Genomic DNA, 24386 nt, shown 5'->3' on the forward strand with positions numbered 1-24386 from the left:
ATGTGCACTGATAATAATGTACTGAGAAACTGAGGCATCATTTACATCCAAGAAAAAAATATTTTCCATCACGCTTGCCGAACATCTGCCTCCACCTCCTACCACTCCACACACAGCAAGCTAACCCTCCAGTATCGTTTTCTTCTGTTGCAGATTCCATTTGCTGGAGATCAATGCTTTACGGTCACATTAGTGTTTTTCAAATTGCATTCCCCCCAGTTTTAGCCTAATAAGAATTTGCAGCACCCCTCATGCAAGAAAATGGGGGCCTTTCAATACAAATGAAAATTCCCTTTCATCAATTATTTCTGAAGGGAATCTTTAGTTCCCTGATTAATCTGGCTGATAAGTTATAAAAAGTGATCACTGCAAGTGCACAAATAATTATTGATGTGCAGAAGCAGCTAGCCAGTAGCTCCTGTGCTCTCTGCTGGTTCTGACTCTTTCATAAATGGAGCATCTGGGTTTTTTGGAGGGGTGCTGTACTTCACAGAGGAGACAGTCTTTTATTTGAAGGAGTCCTTAACTTGAAGGACTATCATACCCAAGTATGGTTTACAGCAGGGGTCAAAAATCTTTTTCAGCAGGGGGCTGGTCCACTGTACCTCAGACCTTGTGGGGGGAGCAGAGTATATTTTTTTTGGGGGGGGGGGAAATGAACGAATTCCTATGCCCCACAAATAACCCAGAGATGCATTTTAAATAAACGCACACATTCTACTCATGTAAAAACATGCTGATTCCCAGACCATCTGCGGGCCAGATTTAGAAGGCAATTGGGCCAGATTCGGCCCCCGGGCCTTAGTTTGCCTACCCATGGTTTACAGATAAAAAGGAAAATGGGGCAGATGTGTGTGTTTGGCAGTAGGAGTAAGAGTGGCAGTGAAGTTGCTCATCCACAGCTACCACCTAAGAACACCTGAACATCAGAAGAGGCTCCTGGATCAAGCCAATGAAGCATGAGGTCCAACATCCTGTTCCCACAGTGGCCAGCCAGTTGCCCCAGTGGGAAACCTGCAAGCGGAATTCAAGCACTAAAGTATTGACCCCTCTTGTGGCTTCCAGTAACTGGTATTCAGAAGCATTTCTGCCTCCAGCTGTGGAGGCAAAGCACAGCCAGCATGGCAAATAGCCATTGATAGCCCTCTTCTCCATGAGGGAGAAGCTCAGTTTGCCCTCAGCCAGTCGCCACCTGCCAGCTGCCTTACTAACAACTGGATAAGGAGTGTCTGCTCCTCATTGGTTTCAGCTCCACTCAAGATCTAGGAGATCTAGGATCTTAGTCCACCAACCTCCACTGCCTTCCACCCCTTCAGTCCCAGCAGGCCCCAGCCACCACTGCTTCTCCAATATGAGATTATTGTATCTGTTGGTAGTTTGGATGCAACTCAGTTTGCCAAAGACAGGTTAGGGACCTCACCTGTACCTTTTCCCTCTAAACCAGTGGTGTCCAAACTTTTTTCAAAGAGGGCCAGATTTGGTGAAGTGAAGGGCCTTGAGGGCCAACCAAAGGGCCGACCAAAGTTGTTAACCCTTTTTTAGGGTTGAAGTTGTTGAGCTTTTTTAAGGATTAAAGTTGTTGAAGTTGTTAGGATTTTACCCCAGGAAATAAACTGCCACAGGGGCAGGGTTAAACCAACCAGTGGGCCGGATTAGGCCCTCAAAACAGACTTTGGACATGCCTGCTCTAAGCTAATTTCTCTCTTTGTTGTTTAGACTGATACCACTCAGGTTGCGTCCTGGTTATAACTTCCTCCTCCTTCACACACACTTCTCTCTCAGACCTCAAGATGAGAGGTCAGCTTTAATTAGCCTCTGAGAGAACAAAGGAGCAAGCATGTCTGCCTTCTTCTTCTCTAAACTAGTTAGAGCAGAACTAGAAACTTTTCTCTCCAAGTTATACCTCCCAGATTTAAAATCGAACAAAACTTCTGAATGAGCTTTGGGAAGTGCCATTCCCTACTTGCTTGCCACTGGTTCCATCAGCAAAGCTCTGCTCCATGTTGCCCCTTCCCTTGTGCACTGAATTCTGCTTGGGATCTTTGGTGCAGAAAGTTGTGATTTATTCGTGCTGAGTTCAGTGTCTATTGCTAGAGTGTCCAATGTAATTAAAGTGGCATATTGGAATCCCAGAAAGTATATGAGTTTAATTTCTGCAGGATTAATATGGAGACTCACAACAGCTGCTAATCATTGCTAATTAATAACATGTGGCTTCAGTCATGTTTATTAGCAGGCAAAAATGTAGCTCTATGTACCTTTGTAAGGCCAGTTGTGTATGTGGTGTGGGTCAAGGATAGTGTGTGGCTTGCTTTTACTATCATATTTTAAAATCTCATCCGGCACATACTGTTGCCACTTTGTACAGTGATGTGCTTCCAGGTCCCAGCCTTTCCAACTGCAATGGGCCAGGGGTGGGCAGTTTGGCCATGGTCCTCCCTGGGGCTGGCTTGTCTCTCATCTGTGTTTGTCTGTTCTGGCTCCCAGTTGCTGAAGAAAAAGTTAAGAACATGAAGCCTTTCCAAAGGCTTTAATGCTTAGACTACTGTGGAACATAGGCAGATTACTGTCTTAAGGCGAATTGGGCAATACGCACACTTAGTGCTATACACAGCTATACAAAGATGAGTGCTCCAACTGACAAAAGCTTTAGAAGTTTATCCAATGCTGGCACACCCCTTGCGCATTCATTATATAGAAAAGAGTGGGCTTTTCTTAAAGGAGGTAAGTGTTTCTGCAACCTCTTGTTATCCCTTGTGGGTGGATCCCTCTGTTCCCTTCTCTTTTGGCTCCTCCTGGACGTAGGTGATGGGGGAGGTGTCGCCACCTCCTGAGAAGTTGCTGGGACCAGGAAAACATGCCCTTCTGGGAAGGCAGAGCTACTCCCAGTATCTGATGTCACCAGAGTGGGCATGTCAGAGAGATGTTCTAGCAAGCTTGGAGAGAGAGGCAGGGGTGGGAATGGAGATGACACTCACGGTTCCCACCTTGGAAGGGAGGAGATGAGACAGCAGGTTGAGGAAGCCCTTTTCCAGGTTCCTTGCTAGCAGATTCTCCTACTCCTGGCAGGATCCCCCCAAATTCCACTGCAACCCTCCCCCAGATTCTCAGCCAATCCTCCATCTGCAGCAACTGGACTTGACCAGCCCATGGCATTGCACAAGAGGAACTCTGGTACAATACATGCGATTCAAAGCTCTGTGGCTTGCTTTCCCAAAGTCCTCCTATCATCAGGACTCATCATCTGCATGGACAGAATTCTTGTGCTTTGCATTGTTTTGCAGTTTCTTCAGGGACTTGTCATTTGGGGAGGGGGGAACCAAAGTTTGTCCCTGGAGCTGGGATGGTGGTGGTGGGGGGGGGTCAATACATGCCTGAATCAAGAACTGCCTTTGGTGTAAAATTCGCAGCCAGCTGATAAGCTAGCAATGCTCAATTTCCTTTCTTTTACCCAAATTTCCAGAGGCAGGCCAGGTTTAAGTAACTGCCTTTGTTCAGTTTAATGATCCCATTGATTTTAATAGCCGACCTGCATTTCCATTGACTTTAATGGGAGTTTTGTACAGCTAATAAAACACACACAGAGAGAACAGCAACACGTTTGCAACTCTGCGAGGAACTACGTTTAAAAGCATTTTAAGTGGGCCTATATTTTACCTATTATAGTATTGACCCGTTTGCCTCCCTGCGAAAGTGCAGCCCTTGTGAATTCATTGCCTAGTAAAATCTTGCAAGGCGAAAGCATAAAATAAACACTGGACATTTATTTCTTTGGAGTTACATTAGCATTGTGCTTATGAGACAGGCACCCCCACTTCCCCAACTTATCACTAAACCCAGTTCAATGGGAAATCTTCAATCTAGCCAAGCAATGCTCATGAACCTAAACCCTAGCATCACAAGAAATCTGCTGCAAGATTAACTAGGGGTCACCAAAATTAAGGAAAAGCTGAAAGGATTGAATCTGGGACATTAAAGATGATTTTGAGACCCTTCCTCATTTTTAAAAGAGAGAGAAATTACTCCTCCAGCCTCCTTTCCCCCATCCTTTCTCAAAACAAACACCATTCTACAAAGGAGAAGCCCCCTCCCCAGCATGGCAGCCCTCCCCTCCTGAGTAGGGATGGAGAAAGAACCTGCCCATTTCAGTTATCCCAGTTTCTTAAATTCAGTTTTCCACATTTCTTCAACAATTTGTAGATTCCTTTTTCTTATAACCCCCCCATTGAACATTTTTCAGCATTTGAGTGCAACTTTCTCCTAGTGAATGTGTGTGTGTGTGTGCGCGTGCGCACACACATGCAGTTTTGACAAATGTACACATTTGTGCAAGCAATTTCGCTGAATATAATGCATTTTGGTATGTTGCTTTCACCAGTCGGTTGGCTTTGATGCAGACTTCCCCCTAACATATGCGTTTTTGTAAATGATCTGTGATTGCAGAACTACATTGCAAAATTCAGATAGGTGTGTATTTCGAAGGATTGCTGCCTTTCAGTTCTCGCATTGTTTTGGCAAGCATGAATTTGAAAGATTTGGCTTGAAATGTGAACTGCATCAATTTTTCCCCACATCCCTCTTTCTGAGTGTCAATAGAAAACCCCCACTCCAGAGCTGGGCTTATGCAAGGCTATACATGGAAGAGTTATGCTCTCCTTAGTTTGCTGATGCCTACGGCAATAATAATAATAATTCCTGAGTTTTGAGAGCAAGCTATGTAAGGTTGGTGAGGATTATTGCCCCAAATTGAAGAGAATGGGTATGAGAAAGGGACTTGCTTGCTTAAGGCACCTCTTGATGGAGTTGCGCTGATTTGGGATGAGGATTTTCCTGACTCACGTTTCTCAATAAGATGTGTGGATCTTGTCTGAAAATCATACTTGCACCAAAAGTTTTCAAAAGTTTTAATGGAATCTATCTAAACCAGCAAAAAATAGAAAAACCAGAGATGTGTTGAGGATCCACAAAACAGGTAAAAACTCCATTTCAAGGAAAAATGGTTAAACTGCTTTATTTCAGCCATTCTTATCTTTTGGACCAAATATAGCTCTCAAACAGGAGACTCTGTAAGCAGAAGGTCAAGAATGTGGGACAAATAGTCTTGATTTCATTACCTTTGTTTTTTTAATTTTTTTTAAAAAAACTTCACAATAGCCATTCATCATTTAATACTCAGTATCTGACACAGAGCCTGGTTTGCACTGAACCACAGTATGAAACAAGCTGTAGTTTACTGTGACTGAGCAAATGCTGGGGAATCGTATTCCAGAATCCCCACAGTGCTGCGCTTTTTATCCAGGCTGCTACAGATGAAACAGGCCTGACTCTAACCTGCTGTGCTGTCCCAACTAGGGCTTGTGAACTGTTTCCCCTACAATAGCCTTTCAGCCACATGTACCCACACTCTGCTGCTTCACACGAAACCATGGCTTGCTTTAAATAATGGTTTGGCATGATGGATGAACTGTGCCACAGTCAGTTTCAAAATCCATCCTGAAGTCATCCATAGTATCTGAAGGACCATATTCTCCATATGAACTTGCCTGGGCTCTGAGATCTTCAGGGGAGGCCCTCCTCTCAGTGCTGCCACCCTCACAGACACGCTTGGTGGGGGCGCAGGAAAGAGCCTTCTTGGTGGCTGCTCTCAGCCTTTGAAACACCCTTCCTAGAGCAAGCTAGACTGATTCCCTCCTTGCTGTCCTTCCACTGGCTGGTGAAGACTATTTTATCTGACAGGCCTTTGGGAACACTATTTTAATAGTGTTTTTATTGTTTTTATTATCTTTATTTTAATACATTTGTTTTTTATAGTGTTTTAGTTTTATGAAAGTTGAATTACTTGTTAATGATTATCTTACGTGTTTTTAGCATTTTTTTACTTTATCTGTGAGCTTTTTGTACTTTATCTATGTTGTTTTTAAGCTGTGTAAGTTGTCCTGAGTCTGGGGAAAAGGCAGTATTATTATTATTATTGTTATTATTAGTGCTTTACCTTATTACATGTTGATCTACAAAATCTCTAACAGCCAGAATCAAGATGCAGCAGCCAACGGAACCCTTTCTTCTGAGCCCCCCGATTATCTTTCCTTCCAACCAGCCTCTCTCTAATTTTGGAGACACTGCTTTGAACCCAGAGGAGCTCCAGCCGCCGGGGAGCTTGAACTCCGTTGTCCAAGCCTGCCTGTGTAACAAATCTGCCCATATAACGAGTCATTTAAAAGGCTGCCAAAACGACAAGGATTCTGAGCGGTAGAATTTCTAAGTCGGAACTGGAGAGGCCTCCATTTGGGAAATGTGCGATCATTGCCGTGCCAGCTCAAGCGTGACTCTGACATCAAGCGCTGTGCAGCAGCCTGCAATTAAAAGGCTGTTATTAAGTGTCATTTATTAGGAGGGGCTCTTGCGTACGACTCTTCAGCAAGCCATGTGCCAGCTTCGCTCAGCTACAGGTTTTATGGGGGATATTCCCCCCCCCCGCCACACACACACTTTTTGCTCTGTTGCTTCTTGGCTGCTCTGGAGAGCTCTTTCTCTCCCTCCTCTTCTCTCACGTGTCCTCACTGAGAGTGGAATTTGCCTTTTGCTCAGGTTTTATCTTCTTCTTCTTCTTCTTCTTCTTCTTCTTCTTCTTCTTCTTCTTCTTCGATCACTCGTAGTCGAGTAAGATTGTCTTCCAACTTCGTTGAACAAAAAGAAAGGCTGAGATGCAAAGTCTCTGTACAAAGGCCATAGAACTCTGTCACCTTCCTTGTCTTGGCCAGAGGATTCTTGAGTTCCCAGAGCCAGGCACCCCATAATGGTGAGATGCTGCAAAGGATATTCTGGGCTGGTTATGCAACAATCCCACAAGACCCTTTTCCAGCCTGACTGGAACTCTTTTAGCTTTCCTCAGAATCTCTCAGATGTTTTGCCTGAGGAAGGACTACGAAATTGATTGTTAATTTTGTTCTTTTTAAAAATTGGATATTCTAAGTTGAACTATGAGGTTCTTCCCTTAGACTGTCTTGGAAGTAGTTCCAGAGATCATGAATAATTATCATCATTACTATTACTATTATATTATATTTATATCTCTCCTTTTTCCTAGACAAGGGCTCAAGGTGGCTTACACAAATTAAAACAACACAGATAAGATACAAAAAGCTAAAAACATATAGAAGATAATCATTAAAATTAACTCAACTCTAGTAGAATTAAAACAATATAAGAAACAAATCCATTAAAATACAGATAATAAAAACAGCTGTTTAAAAGTGCTTTCCTTAAATAAATTAAAAAGTTTCCAAAGGCCTGTTGGAATAAAACAGTCTTCACCTGCCACTAGAAGGACAATGAGAAAGGAGCCAGCCTAGCTTCTCTTGAAAGTCTGGCACCAACCACTGAAAAGGCCCTTTGCTACATCCCTACCAAGTATGTCTGTGAGGGACTGAGGGAAGGCCCTACCCCCAAAGATCTCAGAGCCCAGGCAGGTTCGGATGGGAGAATATGGTCCTGCATGGGGTTAGTATCACAAACAAATATTTCTCTGGACCTCCACCAAGTTCCTTCACTAGGAGCTATGGCCTTAAGTTCAGAGGGTGAGGTTCCATTTGTTAAGAATTCCTACCAGCTGATATTTTTCTTCATTTTGTCTGAGGACCTTTCAGAATTTTTGTTTTGTTTTGTTTTGCTTCTTAGCTGTAGAACAGAAGCATCTGTGTTGACTGCCCGAAACTACTCAGAGATGCCCCATCTGCTGCAAGGTTTCCTGGCAAAAAAGAACATGAAAAACTAATGTCCATATTGACTAACCTCTCTCTTTCACTTTATTTCCCACAATGGTTAAATAGCACAAATGACCCCTTTTCATAATTAGGAGAATTAAACTATGGTTAGCCAGGAACATTTTCCTCCTTAAACAGATGAGCACTTAAAGGCACCAGATGTCTGCTGGGTCTGAGATGAAGCTAACAATAGGGCAATGCACAAATTCAACAAAAACCTGAAATATTTAGGAAAAGCAGGATCCCTCCACCTCCTCCCCTGTCCCCCACAAATAGAGAAGGAACCTGCTGTGCTTCTCAGATCCACTCTCTGGAAACAATAGTCCAGAGTTGGGCCTCTCTTCAACATCATCCACAGTGAAGTTGGTCTGCAATGAGCAAGGGGCAGAAGTGCAGGGCTCAGCAGAGTGAGCAGGAGGACCCCAGAATGGGCTGGCACACTCCATTTCGAAGGAAGTGAAGCCATGCACATCACCATCTGAAGAAAGGGCCCCTGTAAGACCATGAATGCCATGAATCAGCCAGTTCCCAGGGCAGGTTTACAGCCAGCTCCCAGGGAAGGGTTACTGCCAACTGAAGAAAGCAGCCAGGAACAGAGAGGGTTAACTGCCATGCAGGATGAGCATCGGCTAGTACCAATTCCCCCACCCCTTGGAATGCCAGCTGATAAGGGAATGTCTGAGAACAGGCTAGAACACAGTCAAAGCTCACCGGAAGCACAAAAAGGCAGGAAAGAGTTAAGAGACAGCCTCTCAGAGAAAGGGGAAGGGTTGGGAGCTGATGAGGTCTCGACGAATGGCAGGGCTGCAAGATAGGTAGCAAAACAAAAGGTGTATGAAGCAAAAGTTCAGTTCTTCTGGTCCCGCCGGAAGCAGTCTTCAGAAGGGTCATCTTGGTTGAAGATGGCGGAAGCTGTGTTAAAGCTGTCTGGAGCTATCTGTTTGTTTTGACAATAATGCATCCTTTTTAATTAACTACGCTCACTGTGTTATCAAGCCGGGCACTGGACTCCTGGCAATGAAGTCCAGAGGCTAATGGTTCATCGTGCTGCTGTCTGCAATGTCTCTCAATGCACTTTTTGTACACTGCAATCTTCTAAAACTCCTACCATCTCCCTTGCTGGTTTCCTGCTCCTGATGTATTAAGATAAATGTTTGTTGGTTGACTTTCTGCCTTTAGCCATTTTCTCCTCAAATTCCTTCTCTGCTCGCCTTATCATCAAAACGACGTGTGTTTTGGCAACTATAGCACAACTATACCAACCACATCACCACAATGTGCATGGGCTCACGATCTGTTGCTGGATCCAATTAAAGGGATTGGCTCCTACCTTTAATGACCTTGGTGGTTCATGAGCTAGATCCCAGAAGGACTCTGTCCTGCCCATGGACCTGTTTGCAGCGTGCTGCGGTTGTTGGGAGAGGAGCAGCTGCCCATGTCCCACTGCTCAGAGAATGTGTGGAGGCTGGTGGGATGGGGTGGCCTCAAGGCCTTGTCCTCGCCAGTGGTACTGTCTGCTCTGGAAGATGCAGCTGATCACCTCCTTGGACTCAGGATATCGCAGGCCTTCTGAGAAAATGCTCCAGCTGATTTCAGTTCTCCCTTGATCTGTCTGCCTGCTTCTGTTTTCTGGGATGTTGATTTGGGTTCTTTCCCCCCACCCCCTGCTAATGACTGCCTGCTGTCTTGGCTCTTGTAATGTTCTAGTGTTTCATATCTGGATTGTTTGCTGCCATAAGAATCCCACCGGAAATGGAAGCTGCAGGGGTTAAGCATTTTTATAAACACAATAAATTAACACATAAAGCACCATTTAATCACCCCAGTGAAGTGTGAGGGAATGCCCTTTCAATTGTTTCATATCTATATTAATAATCATGGAGAGACTCAGGTTGGGAGGAGAATCTTAATCCCCCTCTGTTTGTTCTTGTGATGAATTCCTGGAGGGGGAAAAAACCAATCTAATTTTGCCTCTCTCTTTTTTGAAAAATATATGTGATTTTTTTACTTTTTGATAAATTATTCATGCCTGGCACCCTGACCCAGGCTGGGAGGCAAAGGGGGATTCTTTGATGGATGAGAATGATGGGACCACTTTTGCAGGGGGCTTTCCCACCCCGACACTAACAAGCTCTGTTGACGACCCTCCATGTTGCGATTCTATGACAAACGAATTCTCCCTGACCTGAGTTGATCCGCTGCTAGCAAAGGAGTCACCACCATTTCAGAAACAGGCGCTTCATGCAGAGGCCTAATTACCGCACATGGGGGTAAGCATGTTGGGGGAAGCAGCATCAAGACATCAGTGGGTTCCTGCTGCCTTTGACAGCTTGGCTGCATATTGATCAGGGCTCAGAACTTGAAAGCCTCTCCTTTGGGTGGGGATTTCAGGCTCATCATTAGAAGAGGAATGAGGGAGATTTGAGGGTGACACCATCAAGGACCAGAGAAGGGCACCGCATTGAATATCTCTGTAGAACAAGCGCAGGCTGTTTTGCCTCCTAAACATGCACAATGTCAGATTCTGCCAGAGGATTTCAAAGTGGCTGAAGTCATTCAGCATTCACAGAATTGGATTTTGGCAATCAAGTTTCTCTTTTTCTACTGGCTTCCCTTAATGACTTGGGTGGCATCCGAGCAGTATTGTTCCATACCACCCCACTCTCTGGGCAGTGAGAGTTTCCAGTGGTTTCAAGTGCATACTCAGGACTTGGTTTCCTTGGAAGGAAGGTCAGCAGAGACTGTAGTGTCTTTAGGACATATGCTATGATTTTACACATTTATACAACCTGAGCATACGGCAGAGGGGCTCACAGCATCAACGTCCCCCACAGGTCTTGCTTTTCCATTAGTCATAACTTTGAATCCAGCACAGAGCAATCATATCTCTGTGTCTTCACCTTCCAGCCTGTTTACAGCTCAGCTAACACACACACTCTCGCTGGCTTTTGTTCTCCTATCTAGCAATTAGAGCAACTTCTTTGGTTATGCTAACTGAGGGTCTTAACTGGTCAGCTAAATCCATTGAGTAGACAAAGGGACTGGTCTGACAAGCTTGCTCTCCTACCTTCTACCCCTAAAGATACAGGACCCCAGGAACTGGAAGGGACTCAGAGCATCATCCGGACTGACCCCCCCACCCCGCAAACCTACAACATTGTAAATACAAATGTCACATGGGTTAGCTCCATTTTTGTAAAGAAGCAGGAGCCCAAGAGAGGATGCGGTTGTAGTGGCCACACTCACTCCAGGAACTCTGAGTGCATGAAAGAAGGAGAAAAACAAACACAAGAGCTACTACATTATGCAATCAGAATTGATAAACTTGAAAGGAGAGAGGAGTCTACCCTGAGGTGATTCAGTCTCTGCCCTTCTCAACAGTTGCAGGAGAAGCCAGTGTTTTTAATTGGCCCCCATGTGATCATTTTCATAGGAACATTGATACCTGCCTTACAGTGAGTCAGACCATTTCAGTCTTGCCTACACGGGCTGGCAGCAGTTCTCCAGGGTTTCAGACAGGGATCTCTCCCATCCTTACCTGGAGATCTCAAATATTCTACCTGGGACCTTCTGCATGCAAGACAGATGCTCTAGCCTTCCCCATCCATCCTTTCAGTGGACAATCACTTTGTTACTCTAGAATTCTATGTGGTGAGCATAACAACTCATGGTTTTGCTAGGCCTGGGGCCACATTTCCATGCAAAAACTGAAGGAGGAATATTACTTTGTGGTGACTTTCCTGCCACCCCAGGTAGCGTCTTTATTTCCTTGTGATGATATTTCTGGCCCCTTCCATTCCCTTCAGAAGGTTAGAATTAAGATCTCTTCACCACCTCAAATTGCATTAAGCTCTGGCACTAATTAAAAAATGGCATTTTGGAGTTCACTTGGCTTTCATCACACTGATGAGAGATTTTAATTGCATTTATACACATCAAATAGATGGAGGGATATAAACAGGTTTTTCCAGGGCTTTGAGCTAGCAGGGAGGCTGGAATGAGGTACATTTGATATCAAAAACACCTCTGCTTAATAAAAGGCAAAGTCTTCGATAAGAAGATGGTGAGGGAAGAGCAGCAGGGAGGAGAGGCCTCTCCAACTCCAGCTTCAACCAGAAAAGCGCTCAAGCTTTTATCTCACAGTGCTGAGGAATTACAGACAAATTACAATATTTTTAAAAATAAAATTCTCTTCTCCTTGCCTGAACACAAAGGGCTGATCCACACACGCATGTATGCCACTAGCTAATCCCTGGATGACTTGCAGCTGAACACAGAATCATAAAATAATCTATTCCAATTCCCCACAATGCAAGAATCACAGCTAAAGAATCCCTAACAGATGGCCCTCCAAACTCCTTAAAAACCTCTGACGAAGGAGAGTCCACCACCTTTCAAAGTAGTCCATTTTGCTGTTGATCAACTCTTACAATCAGAAAGTTTTTCAAAATGCTGAGGTGGAATCTCCTTTCTTGTCATTTGAATCCATTGGTTTGGGTCCCACCATCTGGAACAGCAAAAAACAGGAGACCTGTTTACCCAGCATTCCCTCTGATTTGCTTGCATGAAGCTTATGTGGCAGTTCAACCTGTCATGGCTGGGGCTGATTGTGGCTGGCAGGCTGGAAGGCAGGGAGCCCAAGCGGTAGGTGGAGTCAGAACCAATGACAGTCAGAGTTAGCAAATTCTAGTTTTGTCCCCATCTTCTTCCTTGCTTGATTCTACTAAGGTAACTGTGAGGTGGACAAGGAGGAAACTGACAGGTGGGGCTGCCCCCTGGACTGCTTCTAAACCAGAAGGCAGACACATGAGGGCTGGCTGAGACTTGACAGAGGTTGGTTGGGCAGTGCCCCATTTGCCTTAATGGACCAGCCACCATTGGGTTTAGACTATGCCTCGTATTTATTGAGTATTCATTCTGATTTGCTTAAGGAGTGATTATATGACAATGAGCATTCACCCTGATTTGCTTCCAGGGTATTTAAACATCTTCCCAGTAGTCCTTCATTTTCAAACTTTTCAATGCATTTCCCTGTTAATTTCCAAACCTCAAAAAGGATCTGTGTAGAGCGACAGAGAGCTTTCATCCATTTCATTTGCAGAAATCTAAAGCTGTAGCATGCCGTTACCTCCCTCCTGCAAAATACTGATAGTCTGCAGGCTCCTCAATCAATCTGAATCCGCGTTGCATATTCTGTCATGGAAAGTGGCAAGATAGGCTGACAAGTTTATTGACCCTGAATTTGGATCTGATATGCAGGCATTTGATTTATTCTGTCTTGAAGAATCTCAGCTGGACATTAATGCTGCTCATCGGCAAGGTTTCAAAATGCTGGCTTTCCCAGATTTTCAAGCAGGTTAATTGGGTTATGGGAGTAGAGCCTTGGAAGTTCCCATTTCAAGAGACACACAAGAATCATAGAAGGGACCACGAGGGTCATCTAGTCCAACCCCCTGGAATTCAGGCCCAACGTGTAGGCTGGAACCCATAACCCTGAGTTTAAGAGTCTCATGCTCTATTGATGGAGCATGGTTGGATATAATAATAAAAATATTTTTTTATTTATATCCCGCCTTCCCCTGCCAAAGCCGGGCTCAGAGCGGCTAACAACAAGTAAAAATAGCACATAAAATCACACAGTCAATTAATTAAAATACATTCTAAAATCAATTCAGAATCAAATTAATGGCAACCATTGGGCTAGAGTTCTATGAGGATTACAGAAGGAGAGTGGGGGTCAGACTGTGCCTTGGCCAAAGGCCTGGTGGAACAGCTCTGTCTTGCAGCCCCTGCGGAAAGATATCAAGTCCCACAGGGCCTAGTCTCTTGTGACAAAGCGTTCCAGCAGATCGGGACCACGGCCGAAAAAGCCCTGGCTCTGGTCAAGGCCAGCCTAACCTCCCTGTGGCCCAGGATCTCCAAGATGTTTTTATTTGAAGACCGTAAGGTCCTCCGTGGGACATACCAGGAGAGGTGGTCCTGTAGGTATGAGGGTCCTAGGCTGTATAGGGCTTTAAAGGATGTTAAAGACTTGAAATTAATAAACAATGGGTTGTTCAAACTTGGATACTGAAACACTTCTAGAATTACCTCTGTTTTCTGTTGACAGCTATGGGATTCCTGAACTGGCCTGGCCTCAGTTGTCTACACTCCAATGACCTCCCACTTGATTACTTTAATGTGCTTTATGTGGGACTGCCCTTGAATACAGTCTGGAGGCTGCAGCTTGTGCAGAATGTAGCTACTAGGTTGGCAGCTGGGCAGCCCAATGGAACCATGTACTACTGGTCTTGAAGGCACTGCACTGGCTGCCAGTGATCTATCAGGCCAAATTCAAGGTGTTAGTATGCGCATATGACATCTTAAATGGATTGGGAACCAAGTACCTAAAAGAGCGCCTTCCCCAGTATCAACTATATTGAATCCTATGATTGGCAAGTGAGGCCTTGTTGGTGGTGTCACCACTGGGGGCTGCTTAGTTGGTGCTGACCCATGGTAGGGCCATGTTAGTGGTGGCTCCCTGGGAATGTGGAATGACCTCCCTGGGAGGCATGTCTATCTTCATCATTAACTTTCATGAGAAATTTGAAAACATTCCTGCTTACTTAGGCATTTGATGGCTGAAGAATATTGTTCCCGACAACCCTGAAATTACTGGATGGAAAAACTCTAAATCTGCCTTTAAATCTGTTTAACTGTAATTGTTGTTAGCATGTTTTTACTGTTTTAGGATGCTTTAAACAAATTATGTATCTTTTTTTTACCCTGGGCTCCTTCAGGAGGAAGGACAGGACATAAATTCAATTAATAATAATAATAATAATAATAATAATAATATAACAGATATGACTTGCATTAATTGCATGTTCGCTTTTTGGGAACACAAACGTGGGAGGAAAGAATTTTTGGGTGTTTCTTTTGTATAAATTCTTTTTTATTATTATTTAAAATTTAAAACAATGTTACCTCATACAGCAAACTGTGCACTTTGATATATCACAGTGTCTTAAAAAGGAAAATAATCAGATTTTTCTTTTTCTTTTAAAACGTTAAACTCAATTTTTTGTTTTGTTTTTTTGGAAATTTTATTTACATCTGCCTAGAATGATCTGCAAGTAACACAGTTACTATGAAACCAAAATTATTACAAAATGTTTACAAAAAACTATATTCATAGAAATTTCTGCATGTCCACAAAGGAGTATTTCCCCTGAATGTCACAGAGACCAGTCCTGTCACTTGTTGTTGTTGTCAAGAGGGAAGTTTGGAATAGACAGCAAAAGGGCAGTTTTGACAATGATGGTCCACAGTCCTTATTCTAGTACATCTGCTGGCTGGGTCACCTTCCTAGAGCCAAACAGGTATTCGTGATCAAGCAATGTGAGTTTGTGTGGTTGTGAGAACATGTGCGTGGTTGGGCTAGCACTGCAGCTCCACATCTTGGTAACAGTTCAAGATCAGAAGGTACCTCCAGAAGTCACCTAGGCTGTCCTGTTGCAGAGCCACATGGATAGAGGTGCTGGGCACACCACAACCAGGCTGAGTATCAGTCAGTATTTGCTGGCCATCAGGGGAGTGGAGAGGACATCTTTGCTGGAGCTTCCAGGGCACTGCCCTGGCCAAAGGTTCAAGGGCTGCATTTTCTCCTTTGCAAGGCCTTTGGCAGAGTAGTGACAACCTTGACCATTTCCCTTCCCTGTGTTACCACTTAGAACTTGAGTAAAAGCAAACTATATCCACACCCCCACCCCAAATCACTCCCAACATTCTCTCCAAGTCATCATAAAATCATGGTTGGTTGGCTAGCCAAGACACTCCCGCTATTGAGTTCAGTATCTTGTCTCCATCAGTGGCTGGTCATCAGCAGCCAGGGCAAAAAGTGGTGAGCTGTTCCACACATACACTCATGATACAGGTGAACCTCCGATTCAGTCTGGGTAGCAGGAAAGCTCTCAATCGTTTTTATGCACACACTGAAAACATTTGCCTAAAGAGGCCTGGCGTAGAAGACAAACATATGAAAAAGAACAGGAATAAAGACTTACAGCAACATTAAAAGCGCACAGCCCTCCCCACTGTTTTACATGAAATTCAGAGACTGGCTTTAGTAGGTTTTGGACAAATTCACCTGCGATGACAAACTGATGTTGCAAAGAATTCCGAGATAGCTGAATGGTTGCTGATCTAATCTGCTGAAATAAATTGATGATTTATTCAACTGGAGATGAATAAACAAAACCAGCAGCAACTTCAAGTGCTACTATGAATTTAAAAAGTTTTGAAGCCTGTCTGAGCTAATGGATTTGAGAATGATTGAACTCTTTTGTCTTCTTGGCAAAATGGCCTCCTGCTTCCCAGTAGGGATGGAACAGTAACCCCAGCCTCCTTTTCCCAGGTGGCAGGGAGGAGTTGTGTGAAATTGATTGGAGGTCACTGGCAGATGTTTCAGTGGGTTACAGTGGCCTTGTTCGCACAACACAGTAAGCCAAACGAATGTGCACAAATCTTGGCTATGGCTTGTAGTTAGTGCGGAGAGAGCTGGGTTCAGAAAACAGGCAAAGCCAAACTTTGCCTTAGCTTAGTGGGTTGTGGAAATCCAAAAAGACCCAGCTCCTCTCTGGGAGCCCACCCCAGTAAGCCATATTTGGGGCGGATACCCTTAAGAACATAAGAGCTTTCTGGATCGGGCAAATGGCCCATCTGGTCCAGCATCATGTTCTCAAAGTGGCTGACCAGATGCCTGTGGAAAACCAGCAAGCAGGAATCTAGCACAAGAACACCCTCCCCTCCTGCTGTTTCCAGCAACTGGTATTCAGAAGCAACCCTACCTCCAATTGTGGAGGCAGAGAACAGCTATCATGGCTAGGAGCAATCACTAGCCCTCTCCTTCCAGCTAAATTCCCCTCTCATTAACTAGCTTGAGGGCTGTTCTTGAATGCTTTGTGCTAATTGTTTCTTCAAATTTTGCTAAGAAGGTCAATTTCTGTCCTATTTGGTGGGGCAGCTCAATGGCAGAAAGTAGCAGTTTGGGCAACAAGGGCAACAAATGGGGGTATGGAGGGTTAGAGAAAAACCTTTGCTTGTGGTCAGAGCCCAGAACTACTGGAGGAAAGCAAGGGGGCCACTGGACGGGAGGCAAAGGAGCGTCAATGATGGGTGTGAATGGCCAAGCCCAAGACTCTGGCCTCCTATGTGTTATATGCCAGGGACACCCATTGTTTTTGTCAGTGAGATGCCTCTTGCCTCTTAAAGCTTTGGTGCTCTTCTCCCTACTGTGTTTCCTAGACCTGTGAAGTCAGGCAGCTCTGAATGGCTTTGGAGCTGTGCCAGGATCTGTATCACTTTGAGGGCCCCTTGGCCAGCAGAACCTCTCCCTTCTCTCCTTTGGAAAGTCTCAGCTGTTTTTGAAGGCGGCAGGAACTCTGGTCCAACCTGCCATGGGTCTTTAAGAAATTGCAATTTGCATGAACTTGGCCTTATATGAATGCTGGCAGAAAGAGGCAACACTTCATGAAAGGAGGGTTAGAAGGTGGACTAGGGAATCCGCTCCCATCTTATCAACTGTTACCAGGATTCAGAGTCATCCAATTAGACCAGGGCCTGATTCTGAGTCTCTCTCTGGCCTAGAACTGGTGGCAACAGTGTTGTGGGATGCCTTCCCTGCTGCGATATGAGAGGCCTTCCACCACTACTGGCATTCTGCCAGCTCTGGAAAACACGGCCGTCTAGGCCAGCATTCTCCTGAACTTGTACTTCTTGATCCAACTGTTTAATTGTTCTGCTTTTCTATTGGCTTGTTTTAGTATATGGGAGTTCTAAATGTTTTGATGAAATTCTTTTATTGTGCATTTCAATTATGTATGGGTTTTATAATTGATTTTATGCTTGTAAGCCACTTAGAAGCCATTGTGGTATGCAAGCAATATATAAACTGATCAATGAATGATAATAACTTCCCCCAGCTGTGGACTGAGATGAATTAGACTTGGCAGGTAATTGACTACTGAAATTTTGAAATTAGGAGACTGTTTGGAAACTTGTCTTGCAAATGTGCCTTAAGTCAAGTCAAAACAAACCATTGCATCAGTCTTAAAGCTGACTGAATGTGGAAAGAGGCAGCTTTGCATGCAGTTGCACAACTTGTCAGTCTCCTGCCAGGTTTTCAGGGAAAAGACAGTCAGTATTTGGCAATACCACAGAGTCGCCCATTCACTGTGTTCTTTTGAATGGCAGGCAAAGGGCAGTCTTTGGTCATTTGGAGAGAGAAAAATCTATCCGGAAGGAAAAAGACAATTCATGGTACCCAGGGGAGAGGCTCTTCTGCCTGAAGTACAGTTTAATGACTTCTAATGGTAGTGATTTGCGCAATGAGCCTATGCACACAAAATTGGGAATAAGCCCCATTGAATGCAGTGGGACTTATTTTTGAGTAATGCACCCAGAAATGTACAGACTTCAACTCACCCAGAATCCAGATTGACCACCAACAAAATGCCTAGAGTGTTGCCAAATCTTCCCCAACCACAATTAAATGCTGAATTACAACCCACTTTTCTCATGCCCCTCCTCTATCAGTCATCATGGTCATCATTACTCATTTGTGGATTATGTTAGCCTTCCTGAGGGCAACCACTTTCGCCCCAAGGATGGTGGCTTTGCTTGGTCTCACATAACTGACTTGGAGCAGACAGCACCAAAGTGTTGCAGGAGCCACTGTCTGAAGGATACAATTCCTTCTTCTCCTCCAAGTGCCAGGAATCCACACCTCCAAGTAGAGGCAATGCTTGCTTGTGTCACTGTGGACATACCCTCTCTCCCCTTAACGGTTCCTGTCAGACAAATGGAAACCCAACCTCCCTCCCCCTCCCCCTGAATAAAAGAGGCTTCCCCTGCTGTCTCCTCTCCCCAGGTAGGAGCCCACAACACACCCATGCAAGACAGGTGTGCTGGTGGCCCACTGGGGGCTTCCTGGTGCACGAGAGTCCAGCACAGCGCTGAGGCCACCATTGGGTTCCTTCAAGGGAAAGGCTCGTGACTTTGACCAGGAGTCTCCTCCCCTGCTCTCCACCCCACAACTTTCTCCCACGCTGTCTCTGGCACATGCTGCGCAAGCCAATCCAGATTCCACCCCCCCACCCCCAATGTGGTTGCTTTGTTTATTGCCATACTGAAATGGAAGCGTCGGATTCGCAAGCTTTGCGGCGGCTCTCCTCTGCCCCAGATCAGTCCATGCCCTGGCTTTATTTATGTCTTCCATCCATTTGATATGTAAACATGGAGGCTCCTCCTGGGTGTGTCTTGGGGAAGGGCAGGGCTTGGGTGCCGAGGAGTCCATGGTGCTGCTTAAACCTTGATCTGGAAAAATAATAATAATCAAACAACGACTCCCAACTGCAGGCGTCGCGATCCATGCTTCGGGTTCTTGTATCCAAGTTGGATGATGGCTGAAGTTACATTGAAGGCCTTGTTCTCAAAAACTGGGGGTTTGTTTCCCCTCCTTTTCTCTGCTTCGGCAGTCCTGGTGGTGCGCCTTTCTCCCCACACATCTCCAGCAAGCCCCTCCCTGGTGTTTGACCCTCCACACCCCATCACGGGAACACGGGGGTCAGTCCCGTGTTGCAGGCCATGTTGTCCTTGCCAGGAAGCCGCCTGTCATTGAACGTGTGCATGTTGATGACGGCGTCTGTCTTCACCATGACGGGGGGCTGGGGCTTGTGTTTCACCCGGCGATGGCAGGTGAGAGAGAGCCTGATCTCGTCGGCCATGGCGCTGCAGAAGGAACGCTGGAAGAAAGGAGGAGGCACAGGAAGGAGGCTTGCATTAGATTTGGGGTGAAATGACCTTGAGGCAGAAATCAGCACGTGACAGGGGAATGTCGCAAGCACAATGAACCTGCAGTGGCTCTTGCTTGCTGAAATGGGAAGCATGCAGGAAACAGACTTGTCAAGGACCAGGGGACCATTACAGGCCGGTGTGCTGTGTGTGCGTATGAGCATGCTGCCTGGGGCAGAATTGGAGCCAAGAGGACAAGTTTCTAGATCTCATGGTTGTTGTACTGTTACTGGTGCATTCTCATGAGGAAAGGATTTATAAAACACTTTTGTATGTTCATTGTTGGCAGCTCTGGGGGTGAAGTCAAACTGCTGCATTAGCAACACCGAATGTTATTTTATTCATTCATTCATTTAGACTAGAGTATTATTCTCAATATTAAGGTATTATTATGACTAAAGTCCCAGGGCAAGTTGCTGTGTTAAAACACAATACAAAAACAAATTAGAGCTATAAAAATAAGAGAGCGAGGTCCTGAAAATATGCACCTCAAGTGTCAAAAGCCAGAGTAAGGACGTACATCTTCAACATTCTCTGGAAGCTATTCAATGTGTATGTGCCAAAACCACCTCTGTGGGGAGGAAGCTTCATAGCTTAAGGGCCACCACATATTGTTTTTTATATTGTGTTTTAATGCTGTAATCTAACCTAGAACATTATTGTGAAGGGCAGGTAAAAATTATTCAAACATAATAATTGTAACAATAATTAATAATAATAATAATACAACCCCATTTCAAATGTCACACTGAATGTGCACAAGCACATTCCCGAAAAGGGGAGAGGCTGCTTTTGGACAGAAAGTTCCTTTAAGGAGCTTCCTTGTTCAGATTGTGGGTTTTTTGTGGGGGTCAGATTGGTGATCCCTGTGTGGTCCTGCCACAGCCCATACCTGCTCCCGTTCTGCTGTTTTGCGCAGCTTGTAGATGAACTCCAGGGTGGCCACGAAGACGGAGAGGACCAGGCCAGCCGCCAGGACGATGAAGAGCCCCCCGATGTTCTGGATCCCAAGGGCACTGGCTTCTTTGTTCTCCTCCTCAGGGCAGCCATTGCTTCTCCACCACTTGTCCTTCAAGGCATGCAGCTTGGCCTCTTCCTGGAGCTGGAGGATCGCAATGGTGATCTTATCCCTGTAGGGTGAACCTGAAAGTGGGAGGCACAGAGAAAGTGGGCATGCCATTATATGCAAAGCAAAGAAAGCCAAAGGCTCTGCACTCCAACAAGCTGGATCCCTCTCCCGCAACCCAACCTGGAAGCACTGCAGGAGCCAGTGAGTCTCCAGCCCAGCATTTGGAGCAGCTATTATGAGCATGCCTTAGCAAACCCAGTTCTTGCATTCCCCTGGCCAGGCACTGCTTTTCCTCACCCATAGGAGTGCCGATCCCATAGCCCTTGGAGTCTATAAGACCCCCAATCTGAGTCAGGTTGCAGTTTCTTTGGGTGATGTACTCAATGGTGGTGGATTCCATCAGCAAGGCATAGTCGGAGGTGAGGGCACGCTGGATCCCTTCTTCGTTGTTCTTAACGAGAGCTGAGGGCTTGCTGCTCATGAAGGCCCACATCTTTTCAAAAGTGGAGATCCTGGATTTCTAAAATGGCAGACCCATGGAAAACAGAAAACAATGTATTTAATAATGGCAGGAAGCCCAAGGCTGCAAAAAAGCATCTCTGCCACACAGACACTCTTCCCTTCTCTGTCCAACCTGAAAGCATCACAGCGCTTCCTCCTTCCACTGATCTGTCAAAGGTGTTTCATGTCCCAGGAGATGCTTATGGAATAAGGCATGCCAACCCTGGAACTCAATTTCAGCACTGCAAGAAAGCAGTTGGTCTGCAAAATGCTGGTGATGGACTATGGCTTGTACTATGGCTGCACAGGAAAGGCTTACTCAACTGTACTTTGCTGTTGCCCAGATTGTTTGTTTATTTGTTTGTTTGTTTCTTGGTCTGTCTATCTGTCTCACTCTCACTATCACTCTCACTCTCACACAATCATTCTGGGAGCAACCAACTGTTCTCCTATTGCTTCTCATGATGGATGGTGTCTCAATTCTGGTTTCTAAGTTGCTTGATAGTACTTTGTGTCAGTACACAGAACAGCCTTTGCCAACCTGACAGCCTGGCTATACAAAGGAGCTAAAGGACTGATGGGAGTTGTAGTCCAAAACATCTAGAGAACTGGCTTGTGTTGTGTATAGGATGCACACACATTCTTGGCTCATTTTTTTTCTGAATGTAACACCCCTGTAACATTTCCCAGTAGTGATGTATGGAAGTGAGAGCTGGAGAAGGCTGATCGCCGAAGAATTGATGCTTTTGAATTACGGTGCTGGAGGAGACTCTTGAGAGTGCCATGGACTGCAAGAAGATCAAACCTATCCATTCTGAAGGAAATCAGCCCTGAGTGCTCACTGGAAGGACAGATCCTGAAGCTGAGGCGCCAATACTTTGGCCACCTCATGAGAAGAGAAGACTCCCTGGAAAAGACCCTGATGTTGGGAAAGATGGAGGGCACAAGGAGAAGGGGACGACAGAGGATGAGATGGTTGGATAGTGTTCTCGAAGCTACTAGCATGAGTTTGACCAAACTGCGGGAGGCAGTGGAAGGCAGAAGTGCCTGGTGTGCTCTGGTCCATGGGGTCACGAAGAGTCAGACACAACTAAACAACTAAACAACAACAACAACAGCCCTAGATTACTAGTGGAAAGGGAACAAATGGATGATATTCTTCTCCCTCTCTCTTAATGCTGGAATTCTGGGTCACCCAATGCAGTTGTTCGGCACAAGGTTCAGGCATGGGCATAGCCAGGATTTTTGTTAAACAGGGAGACTTTTGATAAGGGGGCGGGGACAGAACCTCAGTTATTTTTATTGATTTGGGGGGCAGCTGCCATCTTGCCCCACCCCAGCTATGCCCATAGGTTTAGGACAGGCCAAAGGAGGTATAGAATGAATGAATGAATGAATGAATGAATGAATGAGTGGAATTCATTACCTCAAGATGCAATGATAGCCACTGCTTTTGGTGGCTTAAAATAAATAAATGAATACACGGAGAGGGATGTGTCTATCAACATCTGTTACCTAACCAGAAGTTTCAGATACGAAAACTGTGTGCCTCCGAATATCAGAAATGGGGGACAAACAGGCAGCTGACATCACTTCCATGCTGGGGGCCTGAGCTAGAAGCAGAATGAAGGACCTTTGCTTCCTTCCAGCAGGGAGTATTCTTTTGTTCCTCTAAAACAGGGGTTGTTAACCTGGTCCCTACTACCCACTAGTGGGCGTTTCAGGATTCTAGGTAGGGCGGTAGGTAGCACAAGCTGAATCCTCCTTTCATTGAGCACTGGTGGGCGGTAAGGAAATTTTACCATCAAGAAAGATGCATTAGTGGGCGGTAGGTATAAAAAGGTTGACTACCCCTGCTCTAAAACAATCTAAGTTACAATTGGGTAGTCCCTACTCAAATGTTACTTAGTCTTTCCTACGCCGGAAAGCTATTGTGAAGTTAAATTAGGGAAGAGCTGCAAAGTATTTCACACACTGAAGATAACTACAGAAATACAATCTCAGCTGGCAGCAGCCAAGTTGGCAGGATGGGGGGAGGGGCGGCGGCGCTGTTATTGACTTTCACCTAAATCATGCAATGAAGACGATTTGGCTCAGAAGTGCTTCAGGGTATGATATACTACTTCTTATTACCATCAAGTTCTCTCAACCCAGTTGTGGGAGTTTTCCGCCTTGGAGGAGGGAGGCCTGCCTCACATCACTGAAGCCATTCGGTGAGCTACAGGGGCCCCTCCTGTAGGAGCCATTATCTTGTCTTTAAATGCACTCTGGACTGTTTGTTGTTATTGCTTTTGTATGGGAGGGAGGTGCAGCTCATTTCATTTGCTGTTTTAAAAGTGAGAGTCATAAACGGTAGCTAAGGAGTCATATACCAACCATTAGGCGAAGAACATTTGAATTCCAGCACTTTCCACAACAGATTACACACCGAACAGAACAGAATCCGGGCACATTTGGGCATAACCCTGAACCGTAACACATTTATCTCTTTATTTCACTTATATCCCACCTTTTTCTCCACGGAGCTCAAGGTGGCTTACAGAGTTCTTCCCCGCATTAATTAATCCCCACAACAACCCTGTGAGGTAGGTTGGAATGAGAGGCAGTGGCTGAGCTCACGGTCACCCAATGAGCTTCATGGCCAAGTGAGGATTTGAACCCTGGTCTCCCAGGTCCTAGTCCAACACCCAAACCATTACACCACACTAGTTCCCCACCACACATGCTTTTATAAGGAGGGGGCCACCCACTTTGGATCTAGCACGACTACCTGTTCCCCTGACCCAGTGCAATAGCCAGACGTCCACTAAAGATCTCTTTTAGGTGAATCCCTCAAATGGCCTTGGGGAATTACATTTTCTGCCTGCTCCATACTGTTCTGGCATTGGGGTTTAGGAGGCTTTTCTGTTTAGTGTACAACAGGACACAAAATGTGCCATTGGGAACAAAGGTCCTTGCACCAGTGGGAGTGTCACTGATTTGGGATTTACAATGATGCAGGGGCCATTGGACTGTCCTGTATAGTAAATAAGAACTGTTGACTCCTACAGAGAAACTGCCCCTGTCACAGGGTGTAAGCAAATCGGGGGTGGGGAGAGCACACTAGTGTTCATTCGGGCTTTTATAGTGTGGGGTGCCTGGTAGGGAATTTGTGCAGTTGGAAAATCTGCTTCTAAAAAACCTTGAGAGTGTCATGTTTATTGATTTGATTTATTGGTGAC

The 24386-nt window shown here is 45.2% G+C and overlaps 1 protein-coding gene across 1 annotated transcript in view; it reads right to left on the minus strand.

Annotated features, from left to right (window-relative positions):
- Positions 1-14702: 14702 nt before the first annotated feature.
- The window catches only part of GRIK3 (glutamate ionotropic receptor kainate type subunit 3), a 191243-nt gene continuing 181559 nt past the window's right edge, over positions 14703-24386 (minus strand). The window contains exons 14-16 of the mRNA XM_081016986.1: positions 20962-21184; positions 20488-20738; positions 14703-19546 (exon numbers count right to left, since the gene is read on the minus strand). Of these exons, the coding sequence (XP_080873112.1) occupies positions 19352-19546; positions 20488-20738; positions 20962-21184 (669 nt within the window). The 3' untranslated portion in view covers positions 14703-19351. The remainder of the gene's footprint in view (positions 19547-20487; positions 20739-20961; positions 21185-24386) is intronic.

The sequence above is a fragment of the Podarcis pityusensis genome, assembly GCF_964106645.2.
Source record: "Podarcis pityusensis genome assembly, chromosome: 8".
In the NCBI taxonomy this organism is placed as follows: Eukaryota; Metazoa; Chordata; class Lepidosauria; order Squamata; family Lacertidae; genus Podarcis; species Podarcis pityusensis.